General features: G+C 40.0%; 1 protein-coding gene across 2 annotated transcripts in view; it reads right to left on the bottom strand.

The window, feature by feature from the left end:
* Window positions 1-11,538, bottom strand: part of NEMF (nuclear export mediator factor) — a 53,223-nt gene extending 41,685 nt beyond the window's left edge. For both annotated transcript variants that reach the window (XM_082647320.1, XM_082647321.1), the window contains exons 1-4: window positions 11,412-11,538; window positions 10,499-10,567; window positions 10,280-10,382; window positions 7,291-7,416 (exon numbers count right to left, since the gene is read on the bottom strand). In XM_082647320.1, the coding sequence (XP_082503446.1) occupies window positions 7,291-7,416; window positions 10,280-10,382; window positions 10,499-10,567; window positions 11,412-11,470 (357 nt within the window). In that variant the 5' untranslated portion in view covers window positions 11,471-11,538. The remainder of the gene's footprint in view (window positions 1-7,290; window positions 7,417-10,279; window positions 10,383-10,498; window positions 10,568-11,411) is intronic.
* Window positions 11,539-21,088: the final 9,550 nt, after the last annotated feature.

Here is a 21,088-nt window from a genome sequence, read left to right as displayed (position 1 = left end):
TAATAAGTTTTGGAAATTCTATGTAACATATCCTTCCCTAGGGGATGTACACATCACACGATCATATTAAAGGCACTGGTAAGTCCTAGAGTTAAAAAAAATATATTTACCTTATTTATTCTCAAGGTTCTTCAAATTTTTATGACTAGGGGAACCATTTTTCTAGGCTATTATCATATGGAAGTGGTGTCGAGGAACTTACTTGGGGAAATACTGCACTTGTCTCTGATGTACTCAATAATCCATTTTCTAATCTTACTTTCTCCAGAGTCTTTCTTACTGGAAACTTCTTTTCACAAATTAATAAACTGACTTTCTTAAGTGAGTCTGAATAGTAACAGCCTCTTTACCCAAGGTCTGATCAACTCTAGATAAACCATACATCAAAATTCCAGACATGAAGGCTAGAAGCTCAGACCCTGGTATAGGCAGAGGAGAGAGCAATCTTCAAGATCTACTGTAAGAATCAACGAACATACTTCTCTTAAATACCACAGTGAGTACTGAAAATTCCTAAGCACATACTCTCATATATAAATCCTGAATATCTATTCCAAACTCATCACTAAGTGGACCTCTGGAACCTAGACAGTACACATGCCAATTGAGCAGAGCCTTCAAAACAGAAATACACTAAATGCAAGGGGGTATCCTGGATTGAATCCTGGAACAGAAAAAAGAACATGAGTAGAAAAACTGGTGAAACCCAAATAAAGTCTGTAGTTTGATTAGCAGTAATGTACCAATGTGAATTTCTCAGTTTTGACAAATGTACCACGGTTATATAAGATGTTAACATTAAGAGAAACTAAGTGAAGGGTATACCAGAATTTTCTTTATTATCTTTGCAACTTTTCTACAAATCTAGTATTACTATAAAATAAAAAAATTATTTAAATTTTTAAATGATAATAAAGACTTTTTTATTCTGTGGAAAGAAATTTTACATCATTAAGTGCTAAGTTTAAATTGAAAAAGGAAAAAAAGAAAAAAAAGGAAAGGCCTATGTCTGATATATAACTTAAACTTCACATTGAGTTAAACCTAAGGCAGCCTGCAATTAGTTACATTCTAGAGATTTCTCCCCCCACCAATGAAAAAAACCTTCTCTTGTTTTTTAATTGGGGTGGGTGGGAGTGGGGGAAAGGGATCATAAATAGGACACCAAACATAACAGTGGTTACTTTGGGATGAGGAACTGGTTAGGCCAGGGGTGATAAGACCTTCAATTTTAATTCTACAAACTTTTCTATATACTGAGAATGTATTTGTGTACTACTTGTATAAACATTTTTAATTTAAATGGTAGTCTAGATAATTCTAACTATTGTCCTACTGAGAAAAAGAAAAACTGGACAAGATACAAAGCAAGTCTCTTACGAAACAAAAAATGCAAACAGGCAGTAAACATTTATAGGATCAAAATCTAGGAGAGGAAAACTCAGAAAGGTGAGCTCCACACTTAGAGCTCCTTCTTCCCTAGGATCATTTATCTAACAGTTAAGAATCAGCTGACAGGCTGAGAAGCTGAGCGTGAATTTTGATAGGCTCACAGGACAACTAAGGAGAATAAAAATTTGAGTTCAGGGTCCAAGTGAAAGGGGTAGGGGCTAAGGGGATTTATCCCTGATAAGTTCAGCTATGAATACTAACCCCAAAAGGCTGCATCCCAGGAGGAGTGAACCGGAAATTTTCCAGCTTTCCCACACCCAGCTCCTAATCAATTCAATTCTTGATTGGAGTAACGTAATATGGGATTACTTGTGTCCTTAGCAACCTGTCTAAAGCAAATATCCTCTCTAAAGGAAGATAACATCATTCCAGGTCTCACGATTTATCTATTACTTTTCCTACTCAATGCCTGGCACACAATAAAGTAACCAGGCATGGGAGGAGACAAGACAATGTAATTATAGTTAAAAGAATAACAGACTATAAAACAGACATCAGAGGAATCAGATAATAGAGCAATTACAAATGATTCCAAATGATTCTTGTCTGATAGCAATAAAATTAGTGGAAGATAGATCAAAAGAAAATATGACTGAATTTTCCCATACTGATGAAAAACACCAACTCACAGATTCTAGAAGCACTGTGAACCCCAGAAGGTAATTACAAAGGAAAATCAACTAGACATATCATAGCAAACTACTGAAAATCAAAGACAAAGAGAAAAAAATTTAAAGCACCCAGATAAAAAGGAGAGATTACCTTCAAAGGAGCAACAGTATGACTGACACTGGTTTCAACAGAAACAGTGGTCACCAGAAAACAATATACTATTTTTATAACTGCCAAAAAGTTATTCAACTAATTAACGAGAGAACTAGATGACACAACTGGTTCTAAGAGAAATGAAGTAAGTGGACTACTTAGAGTGGGTGAGAAAAGAATGATTGTGTAAGATTGCCAATTTAGGGCAATAAAACTGCAACCTCTGGTGCTATCTTTTCTCTGGACAGAGATAATTTGAATCTCTACTAGATGAAATTAATTTTCATTGCTATCAGGCAAGAATTATTTGCATTGCTATCAGTTTTCTGTAAGTTAAAGTCCACCCTTAACGAGTTGTAAAAGAGCCTAATCAAGAGTAAATAGCAGGGTCTTCCCGGGTGGCACAGTGGTTAAGAATCCGCCTGCCAATTCAGGGGACATGGATTCGATCCCTGGTCCGGGAAGATTCAACATGCCGTGGAGCAACTAAGCCTGTGAGCCACAACTACTGAGCCCGCGTGCTGCAACTACTGAAGCCCTCACGCCTACAGCCCGCGCTCCGCAACAAGAGAAGCCATCACAATGAGAAGCCCGCCCACCGCAAGGAACAACAGTCCCCACTTGCCGCAACTAGAGAAAAAAAAACAAAAAACCACATCCCTAGAATCCCCAGGAGTGTCGGCTAGACAACGCTAGACAACACCTGGCAGGATACTAATCTGACATTTTGTCCTTTTTGTCTCTTTTCAAATTTTGGATAATTTTTAACAGTCTCCTCTCATGACTACAACATCTCAAATTATTTTTGATTACACATATACACAGAAAAAGCTACTTTGTTTCTTGGACTGATTTATTTACACAAGTGCTGCAAGAAATGTTAACTAACATATGTATAAATTATAGACAGCAAATCTAGAGCCACATGGTATCAAGCAGTTACTGAAGCCTTCATAATCACTGCTGCCTGAAGAATTCATAAGATATTTGGAATTATATCTTCAATAGCCTCTATTATTCCAGAGACTTAAAAATTATTATTTGCTTCTAACTCAAAGCTATGGAAACCAAAAAAAGAAAAGAAAAAATCACTACTGGTTTTGTCTGTGGTGCACCTATAAATGTGAGTAAATTCTTCTCTACGAGAAGTCACGCAAATCTACAAGAAGTGACCTTCCTTACTTCCTGCAGGCTAGGATCCTATATGCCACAGATAAGGTATAAGACTAGGTTCTCAGGAGGGCTTTGTGGACACTGGCTTTACATATGAAGTATAACCTTTTTTCCTTAATGGTGAGCTTTTCACACCTAACTGAATGAGATTTATTCTCAAATGTGACACTCTAGGTTTGACCTTGGTTACACAATCAATTTGCCTAATTGTAACCTGGTAAAAAGGACAAATTCTTATTGAACCTATGTAAATAGACACATTGTCTTGAGCAGTAAAACAATCTCAGTAAAAGGCAAGTGTTCCTAAATTCTAAGAGACCAAAGAGAGCAAACTACCATTTAAAGAATGTATCACTCCAACTAGCACTAGTATAGTTACTAAGTTACACGTCAGAAGGGCTTTATCATATAACTATCATAAAAATAATATCAACAACATTCTGAAAAAAATAACCACAATCAGATTCTCCCCAGTTTATTCAGTCCTGTGTAATCAATTCTGATTGTCCTAGATCATAGGTTAACACTCTATTTTCATGAAGGCATCTGCTTCTAGACTAAAAAGAATCTTAAAAATCCTAACTTGGCATCCCTGATACAGTCTGGCATCTGTCCAAGCAATATTAGCTCAGACAATATGAGTCTATTATTTAAGAGCAGGGATCAGCAAACTCTTCCCATAAAAGGCAAGATAATAAATATTTTAGGGTTTGTGGGCCACATATGGTTTCTGTTGCATATTCTTCTTTCTTTTTAAAGAGCTCTTTTAAAATGTATTGCAAAAACCATTCTTAAACTCACAGGCTTTACAAAAAGGGGCCACAGGCTGTAGTTTATCAACTCCTATTTAAGACTATCTGGTATGTCCTTTTCACCAAGGTTCTGAGACTGCCTTCTTTGTTAAAGACCCGATTTATAATGACAAAATTATGGAGATGGAACAAGTTAGTAGTTGCCAGCGTGCAGGGATGGGAGGAAGAGGGGTGGGTGTTACTACAAAGGGGTACCACAAGCAAGGAAGATCTCTGTGGTAATGGAAGAATTCTGTATCTTGATTGCAGTGGTGGTTACTTGAATCTACAAACATGGTGAAATGCATTGAATTATATGCATACATTGTACCAATACTGATTTCTTGATTTTGTTATTGTAATATAATTATGTAACATGTAACAACTGAGGGGAACTGGGTGAAGGGTACACCAGACCTCTCTGTTCTATCTTTGCAACTTCCTGTGAATCTATAATCATTTCAAAACAAAAAAGGTTTTAAAAAGGTTATCATACAAATTTTTTTTTTAATTGACCACTACCTGAGACCACATACAAAAATCAATTCCAGGAGAGCAGCCACTGCAGCTGTAGCTGCTGCTGCCTGCAGGAGAGGGGGGGCAGAAAGATGGGTAAAGGAATTAGAGGCAAAGAGAAGTGCATAGACAATTAAAGACAAGTGCAAGGATCAGCAGGTGGTCTCGCTGTCCTGGTCCCACATCCAGGTAAATAACTAATACAAGTATGTCCACTTCTGATAGTTCACTAAAGTGCACACTTATAATGTATGTGCCATATATCTCACAAAAACCTTAAAATGATTAAAAGCATGTGGTAAAAAACATTGATAAGAAAGAAGAAAAAACAAACAGCTCAATATTATTTTTAAAAATTACACATTCTATTATTCGGGTCTCCCTTAATTATTTAACCAATCTCTTATTCATAGAAATTTAGCTTTGAATAATGGAGTCGCTTGGAGTCTAGCTAGAATTGAAAAATTCTACACATGAGGAACAACTAGGGACCGATTTCCACTTAAAAGCTGTGATAAGTCCAGCCCAAGTGACTCATGCAAGAAATAAATGGGAACATTTAAGAGATGACAGTCACAGAGAAATGGAGAAAAAGCAAAAAACAACAAACAACAAAAAAACAAAGACATTTAGCTTCTTTCCAAGTTTTAACTATTATAAACACTATAAAGATTATCCTTGGTATGGTCCTTCCTGAGCACTTGCCTCAAACGTTTCTTATGATAAATTGCTAGAAGTGGAATTCCTGCGTCAAAGGTTATGCACATAAACTTTAAAAATCATGTTATATACTGTCAAACAATCTTCCAAAAATAATGTTCTAATCTACCCTTGCGGGCTTCCCTGGTGGCGCAGTGGTTGAGAGTCCGCCTGCCGATGCAGGGGACACGGGTTCGTGCCCCGGTCCGGGAAGATCTTATATGCCGCGGAGCGGCTGGCCCCATGAGCCATGGCCGCTGAGCCTGCGCGTCCGCAGTGTGTGCTCCGCAACGGGAGAGGCCACAACAGTGAGAGGTCCGCGTACCGCAAAAAAGAAAAAGTAATAATCTACCCTTGCTCCCGTACATCCTTTTTCAAATTCTCTCCCTTATTTTTTTTTTTTTGGCCACGCTGCACAGCTTGCAGTATCTCGGTTCCCTGACCGAGGACTGAACCCAGGTCACGGCAGTGAAAGCCCAGAATCCTAACCACTAGGTCACCAGGGAACTCCCTGTACATTCTTTTTTTTCTTTTCTTTTCTTTTTTTTTGTGGTACGCGGGGCTCTCACTGCTGTGGCCTCTCCCTTTGCGGAACACAGGCTCCGGACGCGCAGGCTCAGTGGCCATGGCTCACGGGCCCAGCCGCTCTGCGGCATGTGGGATCTTCCCGGACCGGGGCATGAACCTGTGTCCCCTGCATTGGCAGGCGGACTCTTAACCACTGCGCCCCCAGGGAAGCCCTCCCTGTACATTCTTGATAATACTGGTTATTGTCAAACTTTCCAATCATTTATATATTGACAGAGAAAGAAAAAAAGGGGAGGAAAAAAACTATCATTTTTATCTTTCAGTAATCTGTTAATTTATACAGTATTCATGCTTTCATAAGCCATTTGTATTATTTTTTGAATTGTGTAATCAAGCACTTTACCCATTTTTCCACTTGAATGGTTTGTGAAAACTACGTATTAGGATTATGAGCATTTTATTTACCACACAAGTTAAAATATTTTTCCCCAGTTTTTCACTTTTGATATATGTATCAACAGTTCATGGTGTTTTCTGCCTTACACAGTTAAATTGCCTTACACAGCTTTAAAATTAAGCAGTCATATCTATCAATATTTGTTTTCACTGTTAGGCTTAAAAGTCTTTTTCATCCCAAATTCATATATCTTAATCCATATTTTCACCTAGTACTTCTATGGTTTCACTCTTTATATTTAAATTTTTGATGCAAATGGAATTTATTTTGCTGTAGGTAGCTCATGAAACATTTCCAAGATAGAACAGGTAACTAAATGGAAGGATTAAGAGGCAAGAAGCAAGAATGGTGAGGCCATCAGTAGTCTTCCTCTTACGACTGATGACACTGAAAACATGGCAATGTCCCTGAGTCTCAACTGCGGTCTTATTTATAACAAAACTATTTGACAATTTGCTGGTTGTACCACTCTAGTCCTGAAATATAAAGTAGTAGATAATTTCTTCAGTTCTCGGATCTTCGTCTCCTACATTCAAATGCTATTTTATTATAGTTTTTGTTTTTGTTTTTTTTCTGGCCATGCCACATGGCATACAGGATCTTAGTTCCCAGACGAGGGATTAAACCTGCACCCCCTGCAGTGGAAGCACAGAGTCTTAACCACTGGACCACCAGGGAAGTCCCTCAAATGTTATTTTAAATGGCTACAGTCTGCCTAAATTCTGGCCTCCAGATAAAAAGGAAGATTAATGGAAAATTACATTTTACTCGTGTTGCACTTTATTATCCTAGTGTATCAATGGTCTTTGAGAAGAAAAAAATGTTCCCTGCCCATGTCTGACAGCACTGTTACATGAATAATTAACAATATAATAATTCTCCTCACCCCATCCCCCAAATTTAACTTACCCTGTCATACAGCTCAATGATTAAGTGATAAGCAGCTTCGTCACTTCCAAATTGAAAATCCACAATTCTATCCACACCAAGCTGTTTTGCACTGACTAATCTCCGACTCTTCAAATGTTTTCGGCACTAGCAAGAAAGAGAAGAAAAAAGGCATTTATATAGTAAAAGTGAATTCCTAATCATTCAGTATTGGTTTATAATTAAGTTTCTTCTTTTCATTTCCATCAAGAATAACATCTTAAGACTAACAGATAAAACAGTATAGTCAAAATTAAAACTTACAGAGTCATAATCAGAGGAAACACATTTTATTTCAGACAACTCTGACTGCTAACTCTGAAACAGTATTTTATATCCAATTTTTAAGTAGACAATAAGAGACCTATAGCGAAGTTTACGTTGTTGCTTTATACCACTGCTAAATAAATCCATTCTTATTCTGAGGACCTCACACAAAGCTGTAACTTTTTTTTAAGCCTCTTTCTACTGAAATTTTTTAAGTATCCCAAATTTCCTTTTGTGTGTTTGTGTTCAAGATTAACTAGTGGTTTCCACTAATCTTTCACTTCAAATACAAATTCTGAACCAGGTACTATCTCCAGGCTTTTGAACAACCTAGCTCAAATCCAAATGTAGTAACTCCTATCCTTTATCAAATCCCATTCTTCTTATCCCTAGTCATAATGTTCTTGTTCTTATAAACAATTAAAATAAAATTAACATGTTAAACCCAAAGACAATTTACTTGGTAAATACCTACTGTTTTATATTACATGTACAAATATTTAAGTATGACATGGTCCAAAAACAAGACTACTCTGTAGCTCCTAAAAAAAATTTTTACAATTGTTTCTAAATTTGAATTTGAAAGATCCCTTAGTCAAGACCAGAAAGAAAGGATGCTTTCTTTTCTTCAAGCCTCAAATCCAAAACAAATTTTACAGAGAATTTAAACTAAAACCATCTTAAAAAAAAGGAGAAGAAGAATATACAGGGTCATTCTTCAAGTTAATGCCAATTTTTTCATAACTAAGAAGAGTTCTTCTCCAGATCTACAGTTCAAATTGACTAAAATTCTCATTTTATATATTCAGGCAGAATTATATACTCACATATATTCAGGCAGATGTAAGACTTTTCAACCTTCATAGAATAATCTCTCCCTCCTAAATTCAATAGTTCTCATTTAAAAGTGGCCTATATTAATTTTGATTTAAACAGTGACCTACATTCAGGGCTGTCTTTAAATCTCCAGGTGAAAATCATAATCAATTCCCCCAGTAATAGTTTGAGAAAAATAAAGTTAAAATGAAGATAAAAGGCATCCTTGAATGGAACAGAAGTCCACACCACAGAATGGTGAAAAAGGGAAAATTATCATGAGTATAGATGGACATATAATACATATTTAAAACTTGTTTTTTCTTTATTTCCCTACTAGCAGCTTGGTGAAAACAAGCTTCTGTCAGTGCCACAAAGCTACAGCTGGCATCCCCAAATGTGAGAATTAGGAACAATCACTGTGATTTACCACCTACTAAATGTGACCCTGCCTGTGACATACAACAGTAGCAGCTCTTTTAGTTATTTATAAAGTACTTAACATTGTCTGCTCCACTGAAGAGAATTTTTATACACATTTAGATTTACATGCACACATAACTCATTAAATTCTAAGTTTTTTTTTTTTTTGAGTGTCTGACCTCCTATTGATGTAGCCTCGTTTGGGGATGTTTATACAGTCCCAGTATCATATATCTTATTATCTGTTATATCATATGTAAAACTGAAACAATATTAGTTCTTCATATCCAAGTTATTAAACAACTTAAATGAAGTATGCATTATTCTTTGAAAAGTACTATACAAATATAAAGTGTCATTATTATTAAGGACAATCCCCAAAATAGAACCATTTGGGGTTACTATTAAGTAAATTAAACTTTTAAGAATTTGATAATTTTGTGACAGGCCTTGTGATTTGGGAAACACTTACCTAACGTGTAATCCAAAACAGATTCTAAGTTGCTGGGGATAAGGATCTTCTCTGTAAAGCCTCTAATGAAATAACACAATGCCAAAACAAATAAATTTCTGAAGGAAAGTGAGGAGGAGAGGAAGAAGGAAATTAATACATATGGAGCCCTATTATGTGTCAGGCATTGTGTTAGGTGCTTTACATGTAACTTCAATTAATCCTCACCAATAACCCCATGAGGGAGGCATTATCTACATTTCACATTTAAAGAAACAAGTTCCAAGAGATTAAGTAAAATTTCCAGGTTATAAAATTATTCAGCAGCAAAACCATTAATTCAAAGTTAGGTATATCTGACTCTAATGTCTTTCCTCTGCATCATGAGCTTTTCAGTATATCTCTTGTGTCAATAAGCGAAAGGGTAATACATCCACAAATGTGGGATCTCAGTTTTAATAGTAAAAACAAAAAGAAAAGTGAAAAGTAAAAAGATATGGTTGGTAGCATACTAATGTCACTGAGTATTCCAACAAAATACAGATTGGTAGCTGAAAAGTGAGCTGTGGAAGACAAGGCTAGGGAAGGAGGGAGGAGGGCAGATTACAGAAAGCCAAGAATGCTGGGGTATAGGATATGGATTCAGCAATTAGAGAATCATAAAAGGTGGGAAAACTAATGAAAATGATGCTTTAGAAAAACCAATGTCGGTCTAACACAGAATTGTTTTGATAGTGAGAAGAGTATTAGAGTTAAATGGCTATAATGTCCAGCATTATAAAAGCTTGAGTAAGAACGGTAACTGTGGGAACATAAAGATGTGGTGCACAAAGTGGCATGAAGGGTAAAAGGGAGAAGTTAAACATCTCCTTTATTCAACCAGTATCTATCAACTACTCTATTTTATCTCTATTTTATTTATAACAGTGAAGAAAAACCCATTTATAATTTCAATTGTTAGTGACCAATCTCAGGGCCGTAAAATTTAGCTTCCAAGTATAACTTAAAACTTACCTTCATGGCAAAACTAGACGGCATCATATTCTTAGGCCATTCAAATTCTGTCGTGTGAATTCGTATGCCAGATTCAAGTAAAAGTGTAGCTTTAACGTCTGGTCTGTAAAAGAAAAAAGTCAAAAAATTTTTAGGGGAGCATTAACTCAGGTTAAAAAAAACAAACAAGCTCATACTTAATTATACAAAAGATAAAACAAGCCTATAAAATGCTCTTACTTTTGAAGACGAATAAGATACGTCTTATTATCCACATCGTAAACATTGTTTACTCTCATTCCTAGCAAGCTGCAAAGAGAAAGGAAACATGTAACAAATCATACTACCATTTGAAACATAAAACTTCACACAATTTAAAGCTGTAGGCGAAAGCAGAGATGGCGAAAGGGGGGATCTTTGACTCTAAAGATACGGAGTCAACCAGTGTGCAGTCTGAAGGCATCAGACATTGAGCCCAAACCCTGAGTGTAACTATTTAAGAACCAAAGTGGTCTATCAGCTCTAGAACACTATACTGTGCCTTGAGTCTTTTAAGTGATCCAATATATATTTTAGGAAATACAATAAAATCTAACCCACTTAATTATAAAAGAAAATATGTAAACGAGGCCCTGAGAAATGTGACAAAGCTCACACAGCTGAATAATAGAAAGCCGATTAGAACGCAGACCTCAGGCCAAATCTGTTACCTCCGGCTAAAAAGGCGATGCTGCCCTTCTCTGCGGTGAGGAGGAGCGTCTAACAAACCAAGCCTCTGGTCTCGAAACCTCTGAAGCAAATGACTACACGCGTCCTCCACCTGGCGTCTCGTCTTTTACTAAACGTTTGCTGCCAGACCCGGGCGACTCAGGCCGACAGGCCGAGAGCCCCGCCAAAGCCGTACGCAAGACCTGGCGAGACTAGCAGCCCACGAGAGCGGGGAGTGGGGCACGCGACCGCCGGGGTCCCCCCGGTATCCTGAGAGCCACGGAAAGATGTCACGCGCTCGCCCACTCAGGCCTAGCCAGGTCCACAGAAGAACAGGACCGGGGGGACCCAGGGGAAACATAAGGCCGTTCTTGTTTCCACAGTGGAGCCATGGCCTCTGCCTCCTGCACCACCCGCACGAGCCTGGTCACCCGTCATACAGTACCGGGCATTCAGCTCCGCGAGTACCGCGCGGAGGTCAACGGTGCTAAAACGGGTTTTCATGGCGAGGCTTGAGGGTCTCTACCGCAGTTTCCTCCACCGCCGGCCTGACTCAACGCTGCTACTCTTATGCGCAGGCGCACTTGGCGGATCTACGGCCGCGCAGAAGACCCAATATTCCTTGAAGCGAACTGCTTTTCGTCACTTTTGTGCAGCGTTCGGCTGTCAAGTCCGTCGTCAGCTCCCTTTTCGTTGTACCAAAACAATTCGAAATAGATCCAAACTATTTTCTTGAAACTTCATTCCTTCCTGGAAAGCTTATGGACTAGGCCGGTTACTTTGCTCCCTTGCGTTTCGGGACTCAAGCCAGCCTCCACAGTGACCCCTGCGGGTCAAGACAATTTACAAGAAGCGCACTAGGAGGATTTCCCCAGGTGGGACTCTGCGTACAGGAGCAACGACCCCTTTCCCTGACGTGCACAGTGTTGAAATTTAACGAAGTGGACTATTTCATACACCCTACAGTTACCCTCAATGATCAAAGCAAATGAACCCTCAAAAAGGAGTTCCTATTCTGATGTCTTGCTCTCCGAAGAGCATTTTGTGTTGTATTGTGGGATTCTCATCCAATCTAGGTACTGGGATCCCCTGGGCTCAGCATAGTACCTGGCATACAATAGGGGCTCCATTAATGCTTGGCAACCTGAATATTCAATTGTTTCGCTAGGTAATGGTGAAGTAAGATTAAAAATAAAAATAAGACAATATTGCCCCGCCAAAGGAATTCACGATGCAGTGGGAAATCAGTCGTGCAAGAATGTAAACATGGTAATTTTTGTTGTGATATATACGTGGGAAGAAAGCCTATTTTAAGATAAGAGCTCAAAAGAGACGGGGTCTCGCTATGTTGCCCAGGCTGGAGTGCAGTGGCTATTCACAGGCGCGATCCCACTACTGATCAGCACGGGAGTTTTGACCTGCTCCGTTTCCGACCTGGGCCGGTTCACCCCTCCTTAGGCAACCTGGTGGTCCCCCACTCCCGGGAGGTCACCATATTGATGCCGAACTTAGTGCGGACACCCGATCGGCATAGCGCACTACAGCCCAGAACTCCTGGACTCAAGCGATCCTCCTGCCTCAGCCTCCCGAGTAGCTGGGACTACAGGCGCGCGCCACCGCGCCCGGCAAGGAATGTGGACGTAGGAGGATTCTAGAGCCTCTGGGCTACAAGTAGTGGCAAGCAGAATTCCCACCAGCAGATGGCGACTCTAAGTAAAAAGAGCTCGGTTGACATTTCAGAAGAAACAGAACTGTAGACGCTAAGGGGACTACTGTAGCAGGTACAGCGCAGAATTAATGCGACAGATGGCACAGAAAATCATGCAGAATAACCCAAAATATGGAATAAACCATTTGGAGGGTTTAGGGAAGACTGATAACCAAGTCGACTGTAGTGCAAACAGTAAAAGCGGGAGGTTTAACTGTACATAAACAATGCTAAGGTTCTTATATTGGCTCTGAAGGCATTACCCAAATAATGCCTAAATATTTTGCATAAAAGCAACCCACGTATACACTCCACATTGAAAGGGACAACACTCAGATGCTTCTTTATAAACAAAAACTGAAATACTTCATATCAAAACTCCCACTTTAGGGCCCTAAACCCATGAGATAGGAGCAGGATACTAATTTAAGGTATACTTGAGACAGTCAGCCACTTGACTAACCCATACATTGCTTCTGCTCTGTCAAGGAAAATAAGCACCATAAGTAAAATGCAAGAAAATACATAAGGGGGAGAAGGAGATGAAGATAAGTGTAAAAATGATAAAGAAACTATCATTTACTATTGAATTCTATCATTTCTGGGTTTTGGAATAATTTCTCTACTTTGAAAAAATTCTGAACCAGGGATACTTAAGGACTTGTGGGAAAAATAAGAGGCAACAGGAAATGGGAAAATCATCTTCCAATTTTCAAAGAGAGGATAAAGGTGAATATCTGAAATCCAAACAGGTGCCATTGGCATTTGTCCCAACCAAAAAGTTAGAGGTAATTATTAATGGATGCCTTATGGGCATCTAGGGCTGTGATTCTCAAGTCTTAGTGTGATTCACTGATTACTATGGAGATAATCAAAGCAAATTCCTGGACACCACACCAGGAGATTTTGAATCATTCCTTAACTTTGGCTCAAGGTATCTGCATTTGTAAGTGCCAAGATGAAAGGGACCTGGAGCGCATACTTGGAAGTTTACTGATCTCTAGAAGATGAAGAGGTCAATGATGAAGGGTCAATCATTAGGAACCAATATAATTTCATTCAGAATAAGATATAATTTATTAATTTTACTTTCCACTCGTAGAAATATTCGATGCATAGCATCGGGGGGGAAATCTCCCCTTCTATCCATTTTGAGTTCTTGTGGCTGGACTAATAATAAAATTGACGCTAGACAAATTAACAGGGGGAAAAACCCCCCAAATTTTAATTAATGCACATGGAGGTCTCTTAGAAATGGGATCTAAGAAGTGGCCAAAGCAGGCAGCTTTTATACTTTTTAGACAAATAAATTTGTAAGGAATTGACAGGACAAGGAAACTTAGGTTTTGGGCGCTAATTAGTGAAGAATCTAAACAGAATATGGGAAGTAACAAGGTTCATTTATACAGACTTCTCAGCCTGAATTACCTATCTCTGGTGATAAGTATCCTTCTACTTTCAGATGCAGGGAATGTACCTTTCACATGAGAGATTATTTCCTGCTTTCAGGGAAAAGGAGGGTGAGAGTCTCTCTCTTGTGTTGGCCATTTCTTAAGTAACTGTAATTCAAAATAATCAATATGCCTTTGGGGCACATTTTGGGGCGGCCTACCCTGGCCCAGAGGACACTCCTTTCCCCACAACGGTGAGAAATAAATCTGTGAGGGGATCCTCAGCACCCTTGAAGAGCTCTGTAACCACGTTTCTCTGCAGGCCAGAACTTACAGTGGGAACTGCTGCCACTGAATTGGGAAGCCTGAATGCAAGGAGAGTAATTGGAGCCTGAGGGGCAGAGTCCAATGGCAGCACCCCATGTCCAGAGGCAAGCTGGGTGTGATTATCATAGTGGCCAGCAGAGTCAAAGCAGCAATCAGGGTAGTCTGACTCATGGAGACCGATAGCGCTGTCTATTTGATCACGGTGTTCCTAGAAATGAAATGTGCGGGCAGCTTACTAAATTCTTACTTGGTCTGTATAAGCAAAAGAGTAGTAGCTCAAGTGAACAAAAATGATAAAAACAGAGTCATAGTCGTTCCCTCAGTTCCCAGACTTGAGCCAGTTTACAGAACCAGGACCCCTTGTATGAAAGGAAATCTGGCTCCCCTTGAGGAAGGACACTGCCAAAAATGCATACTGTTAATCTTTCTCCCAGACTTCCCCAAAGGGATCTATGGCCTTTTACCAGGATAACTGTGCACTGGGGAAAAGGAAATGATCAGGCTTTGGGGGGAGTACTGGACACTGGCTCTGAACTGACACTAATTCCAGGAGACTCAAAACATCGCTGTGGTCCAGTCAAGAGTAGGGGCTTATGGAGGTCAGGAGGTGGTCAATGGAGTTTCAGCTCTGATCTGTCTCACAGTGGGCCCAGTGAGTCCTCAAATGCATCATGTGGGTATTTCCCCAGTGCTGGAACTCACAAGTGGAATCCCCATACTCAGCAACTAGCAGAATCCCCACGCAGGTTTCCTGACCTGTAGAATGAGGGCAATTATGGGCGAAAGGCCAAGTGGAAGCCACTAAAACTGTCTCTATGTAGGGAAATAGTAAACCAAAAGCAATACTGCATTCCTGGAAGGATTGAAGAGATTACTGCCACCATCAAGGACTTGAAAGATGCAGGAGTGGTGATCCCCACCACATATCATTCAACTCACCTATTTGGCCTGTGTAGAAGACAGATGGATCTTGGAGAATAACAGTGGATTGCTGTAAGGTTAACCTGGTGGTGACTCCAATAGGAGTTGCTATTCCAGTTGTGGTTTCATTGCTTGAGCAAATTAACACATCCCCTGGTCCCTGCTATGCAGCTGTTGATCTGGCAATGTCTTTTTCTCCATCTCTATTAGAAAGACCACCAGAAGCAGTTTACTTTCAGCTGGCAAGGCCAGAAACATACCTTCACTCTCCTACTTCAGGAGTATCAACTCTCCATCCCTATATCATAATTCAGTGCACAGGGACCTTGATCATCTTTCCCTTCTACAAGATATCACACTGGTCCATTACACTGATGACACCATGCTGATTGGACCTAAGGAAAAGAAGTAGCAACTACTCTATACTTATTGGTAAGGTATTTGTATGTCAGAAGGAGGAAATCAATCTGACAAAAATTCAGAGAACTGCCTCAGAGAAATTTCTAGGGATCCAGTGGTGTGGTATATGTCAAGATATCCCTTTTAACGTGAAGTTTAAGTTGTTGCATCTGGCCCCTTTACAACCAAAAAAGTGGTACAACACCTAGTGGGCCTCTTTGGATTTTGGAGACAACATATTCCTCATTTGGGTGTATTACTTTGGCCCATTTACTGAGGGACACAAAGAGCTGCTAATTTTGAGTAGGGTCCATACCAGGAGAAGGCTCTGTAGCGGGTCCAGGCTGCCATGCCAGCTGCTCTGCCACTTGGACCATATGATCCAGCAGATCCAATGGAGCTTGCAGTGGCAGTAGCAGACAGGGATACAGTCTGTAGCGTTTGGCCGGCTCCTATAGGTGAAGCACAGTGTAGGCCCTTAGAATTTTGGAACAAAGCCCTGCCATCCTCTGTGGATAACTGCTCTCCTTTTAAGAAACAGCGTTTCGCCTGCTACAGGGCCTTAGGAGAGACTGAATGCTTAACCACAGGCCACCAAAGTTATCATGCAACCTGAGCTGCCCACCATGAACTAAGTGTTACCTGACCACCACGCCATAAAGTTGAGGATGTACAATAGCCCTCCATCATCAAATGGAAGAGGTAGATATGAGATCAGACCCAAGCAGGTCCTGAAGGTACAAATAAGTTATATGAAGAAGTGGTCCAAATGCCCATGTTCCCCGCTCCTTCTATACCACCTTCTCTCTCCCAGCCTGCACCTATGGCCTCATGCGGAATTCCCTACAATCAGTTGACAGAGGAAGAGAAGACTTGCGCCCGGTGTATGATATGCAGGCGCCACCCTAAAGTGGACAGCACTATTGCCCCTTTCTGGGACATCCTTGAAGGGATGTGGTGAAGGAAATCCTCCCAGTGGGCAGAACTTTGAGCAGTGTACCTGGTTGTTCATTTTGCTTGGAAGGAGAAATGACTAGCTATGCAATTATATACCAATTCATGGGCTGTGGCCAATTGTTTGGCTAGATGGTCAGGGACCTGGAAGGAACATAATTTGAAAATTGGTGATGATGAAGTCTGGGAGAGGTATGTGGATAGACTTATCAGAATGGGTGAAGAATGTGAAGGTATTTGTGTCCCATATGAATGCTCACCAAAGAGTGGTCTAAGCAGAGGAGGATTTTAATAATCAAGTGGATCAGATGACCAACTTATTCTGTGGATACTAATCAGCCTCCTTCCCCAGCCACCTGTGTCATCATCCAAAGGGCTCATGAACAAAGTGGCCATGGTGGCAGATGGAGCTTATGCATGGGCTCAGCAACATGGACTTCCACTCACCAAGGCAGACCTGGCTGCAACCAGTGCCAAGTGCCCAATCAGCCAACAGCAGAGGCCAACACTGAGTCCTGGACGTGGCACCCTTCCCCAGGGTGGCAGGTTGATGACATTGGACCTCTTCCATCATGGAAGGGGCAAAGTTTTCTTGTTATTGGATTAGATATATATTTTGGGTGCAGATCTGCCTACCCTACATGCAATGCTTCTGCCAAAACTACCATCCATGGGCTTACAGAATGCCTTTTCCACCATCATGGTATTTCACACAGCATTGCTTCTAATCAAGGAACTCACTTCACAGCAAATGAAGTGTAGCAATGGGCCCGTGCTCATGGATTTCACTGGTTTTACCATTTTCTCCACCATCCTGAAGCAGCTGACTTGATAGAACGATAGCATGACCTTTCAAAGATTCAGTTACAACACAGCTGGGTGCCAATACTTTGCAGGGCTGAGGCAAGGTTCTCCAGGAGGTTGTATATGCTCTGACTCAGTGTCCAATATACGGTGCTGTTTCGGCCATAGCCAATATTCATGAATCCAGGAAGAAAGGGCTGGAAGTGGGAGTGGCACCACTCACTATCACCCCTAGTAACTCTCTAGCCAAAAATTTGCTTCCTGTTCCTCATGGTCTTGAAATCTGCTGGCCTAGAGGTCTCAGTTCTAAGGGGAGAAATGCTTCCTCCAGGAGACACAATGATCATTCCATTGAACTAAAAGTTTAGACTACCGCCTAGTCACTTTGGGCTCTTCATGCCTCTGAATCAAAGGCAAAGAAGGGAGTTACTACATGGGCTGCAGTGATTTGTCCTGACTACTAAGGAGAAATCTGATTGCTACTCCACAATGAAGGAAGGAAGAGTGAACCAAGAATATGAAATCCCTTAGGGCATCTCTTACTGCTGAACTGAGGAGTGGGGAACGGTAACAGAAAATGAAAAGGCCACAGAGCTCTGGTACTGAAATTCTGCCGTTTTTGGTCTTCATTAAACATTTCCCTGCTTGCTATAGGTTTTTAAACCTAGATTCTAAAGTTCTGAAAAAGATGATTCTGACAGTTTTTGCCAGCTTATTCATTGCTTCTGAGAGGGACAGACAGAGCCTGGGAGTTCCCTACCACACAATATTACAGTCTGGCAAATTTTTACAAGTTTTTTTTATTCACCCATTTATTTATTCACTAGCCATAAATTAAGCTCCTGGCATTGTTTTATATTACATATTTTAGTCTCATAAAGTCAGCATTAGGCATCAGTGTTATTTGGCTTTCTCAATAGAAGTTTGAGATCTAGAATAAGAGATGAGATATTCCAGTCCTATGCTTAGATGATAAACCAGAGATAGAATATTATGCTCTGTATTGGGGATCATACGTTCCAAGAAAGATACACAAACTGGACAAGCAGAAAGGTGAAATGAGATTGAAACCATGCAGTGTAAGAAATGGTTGAGGTGTTGATGGATAGAAATGTTTGATTTGTTATCTGTAACCCCTAGGGTTATAGTTACTACTAATGAGAGAAGATTTTAGGGAAGTAAGTTGTCTTAATACAATGAAGAACTTCCTAGAAGTCAACACTGTTCAAAGAAGGAATAGCTATTTAGAGATGCATACACAGGTGGTAAAAACATAAAGTATAACAAGATAATGTCACAAAGTTAGAATAGTGGTTATGTCCAAGAGGGAAGGGTATTTGGGTATGGGCTTCTAGGATGCTAGCAAGTTCTATTTCTGAATACCAGTTATATAGTTGGTCACTTTATAAACACTTTAAACTTTACATTACATTTGTGTCTTTATGTATGACATATCTCACAAAAGTTAAGGAAAAATAAAAAGGTAATGGATACATGTGACGGGGTTTTAAAATGGTCACAAATTCTTTTTTTTCTTTGGCCACGCAGCACTGCATCTTAGTTCCCCAACCAGGAATTGAACCCGTGCCCCCTGCAATGGAAGCACAGAGTCTTAACCACTGGACCACCAGGGAAGTCCTGGCCACAAATTCTTTCACACCCATAGAGTAGGTTCTGTTTTCTCCACACCTTTGAATCTAGGCTGGCCTGTGACTGCTTTAAGTAATAAAGCACAGCAGACAGAAGTGATACTATGCTATTTCTGTCTCTAGCCTTTAAGAGGACTGGTAGCTTCCAACTTCGTCTCTTGAAGCCCGAATCGCTATGTAAGAAATCTCACAACCTGCCACAGAGAGGCCTTCCGACTACTTGGAGAGGCAGATGGGCCTGACTGAATGCAGTTTTACAGACAAGCCTGCCAAGGTACCAGGCATGTGAATTAAGGCATCTTGGACCCTCCAGATTAGATCAGCCATCAGCAGAATACCACCAAGTGACCACAATCAATATCACCTGGAGCAGAAGAATAGTCCAGCAGAGCTTTGCCCAAATTCCTGACACTCAAAATAATGAGATATAAAATAGTTGTTATTTCAAGCAAGTAAGCTTTGGAGTAGTTTGTTGTTCACTGTCTTAGTTCCTTCAGCCTGCTATAACAAAAATACCATAGTCTGGGTGGCTTAAACGAGGAACACTTTATTCTTACAATCCTGGAGACTGGGAAGTCCACGATCAGGATGCCCACAGATGTGTGTCTGGTGAAGACCTGCTTCCTGGTTCATAGACAGCTGTCTTCTTGCTGTGACCTCACGTGGTGGAAGGGGCAAAGGTGCTCTCTAGGGTTTCTTTTATAAGGGCACTTAATCCCACTCATGAGGACTCCACCTTCATGACCTAATCACCTCCCAAAGACACCACATCCAAATACTATCACATTGAGGATTGGTTTCAACATATGGAATTTTGAGGGGGCGCAAATATTTGATCTACAGTATACCCTATAGATAACACAAACAATAGGCAAATTTAAGCAAAAAAAATGTTTTAAAAGAAAGTGTTCTAATATTAATAGTAAAGCAAAGTAAAGGACAAAATGCATTGTTTTGGAGAGACCAAGCATTATTTTTTAATCAGGGATGTGTGTATGCCAAAGATAAAAGAGTCCTAAACAGTAATGTCATTATTTCTATGTCTTTGGAGTGGGTGAGATCCTTCAAAGCAAAACACCAAAAGCAGAAACCATAAAGGATAAGGTTTAGTAAGTTTGAAAACATAAAACTTTAAAGTTGCTGTATGTCTAAAATATCCCACCATTAACAAAATTAAAGGCTTAAAAAAAAAGTATGGTCAGCTGCATGATATATTGAACTTCTTTCATGGATGTTGTAGGAAATTGTAAAGTATAACCAAGTATTGGGTGGATGGTTAAATTATGTATTCAGTAATGGTGTCGAGTAAATGCCAAACAAAGTGCATTTGTAACAGTGGCCTTCTGAAAACCATGCTTTAACCCAGGAGAGAGTTTTTGGTGTTGGCTATTTCAGGCATTCAGGCAGGCTAATGAATTAGGTATACTCTTCAGGGATCATGAGAACTTAAGTCACCTTAGGTGGTCCATTTTAAAATGACTGTTACCCCTCCCTCCCACTAGACCTGAAGCTCTACAAAGGCAATGGCTTGGACTATATTATTTCTGATTATCTAGTATCAACATAGGATCTCGTAAATATTTGGCACATAACTTTTTAAAAATGGATAGATGAATAAATGAATGGATGGATGGATAGATGAATAGATGATGAATTGCTAAAATATTATGCTTTAAAGAAAGACACACACACACACACACGAAAAAGATTGAGCCTGAAAACTTGCTGAACATGAAAAGTTCAAAAAAAAAAAGTACAAGCATTTTAAAGAAGACAGTTACTGGAATGATTCCTTTCTGATCTCACAAGTTTTTTCAGGTACAGACTAACCTTGTAGATGTTTTCTATTGCTGCTGTAACAAATTACCACGAATTGAGTGGCTTAAGCGACACAAATGTATTATCTTACAACTCTGAAGGTCAGAAGTCCCAAATAGGTCAGCATGGATGCAGTGGTTCTGGAAGCTCT

Source organism: Grampus griseus (genome assembly GCF_964374135.1).
Source record: "Grampus griseus genome assembly, chromosome: 2".
NCBI classification, from domain to species: domain Eukaryota; kingdom Metazoa; phylum Chordata; class Mammalia; order Artiodactyla; family Delphinidae; genus Grampus; species Grampus griseus.
The sequence above is the reverse complement of the archived record's forward strand: the minus strand, read 5'-3'. Positions and strand labels throughout refer to the sequence as shown.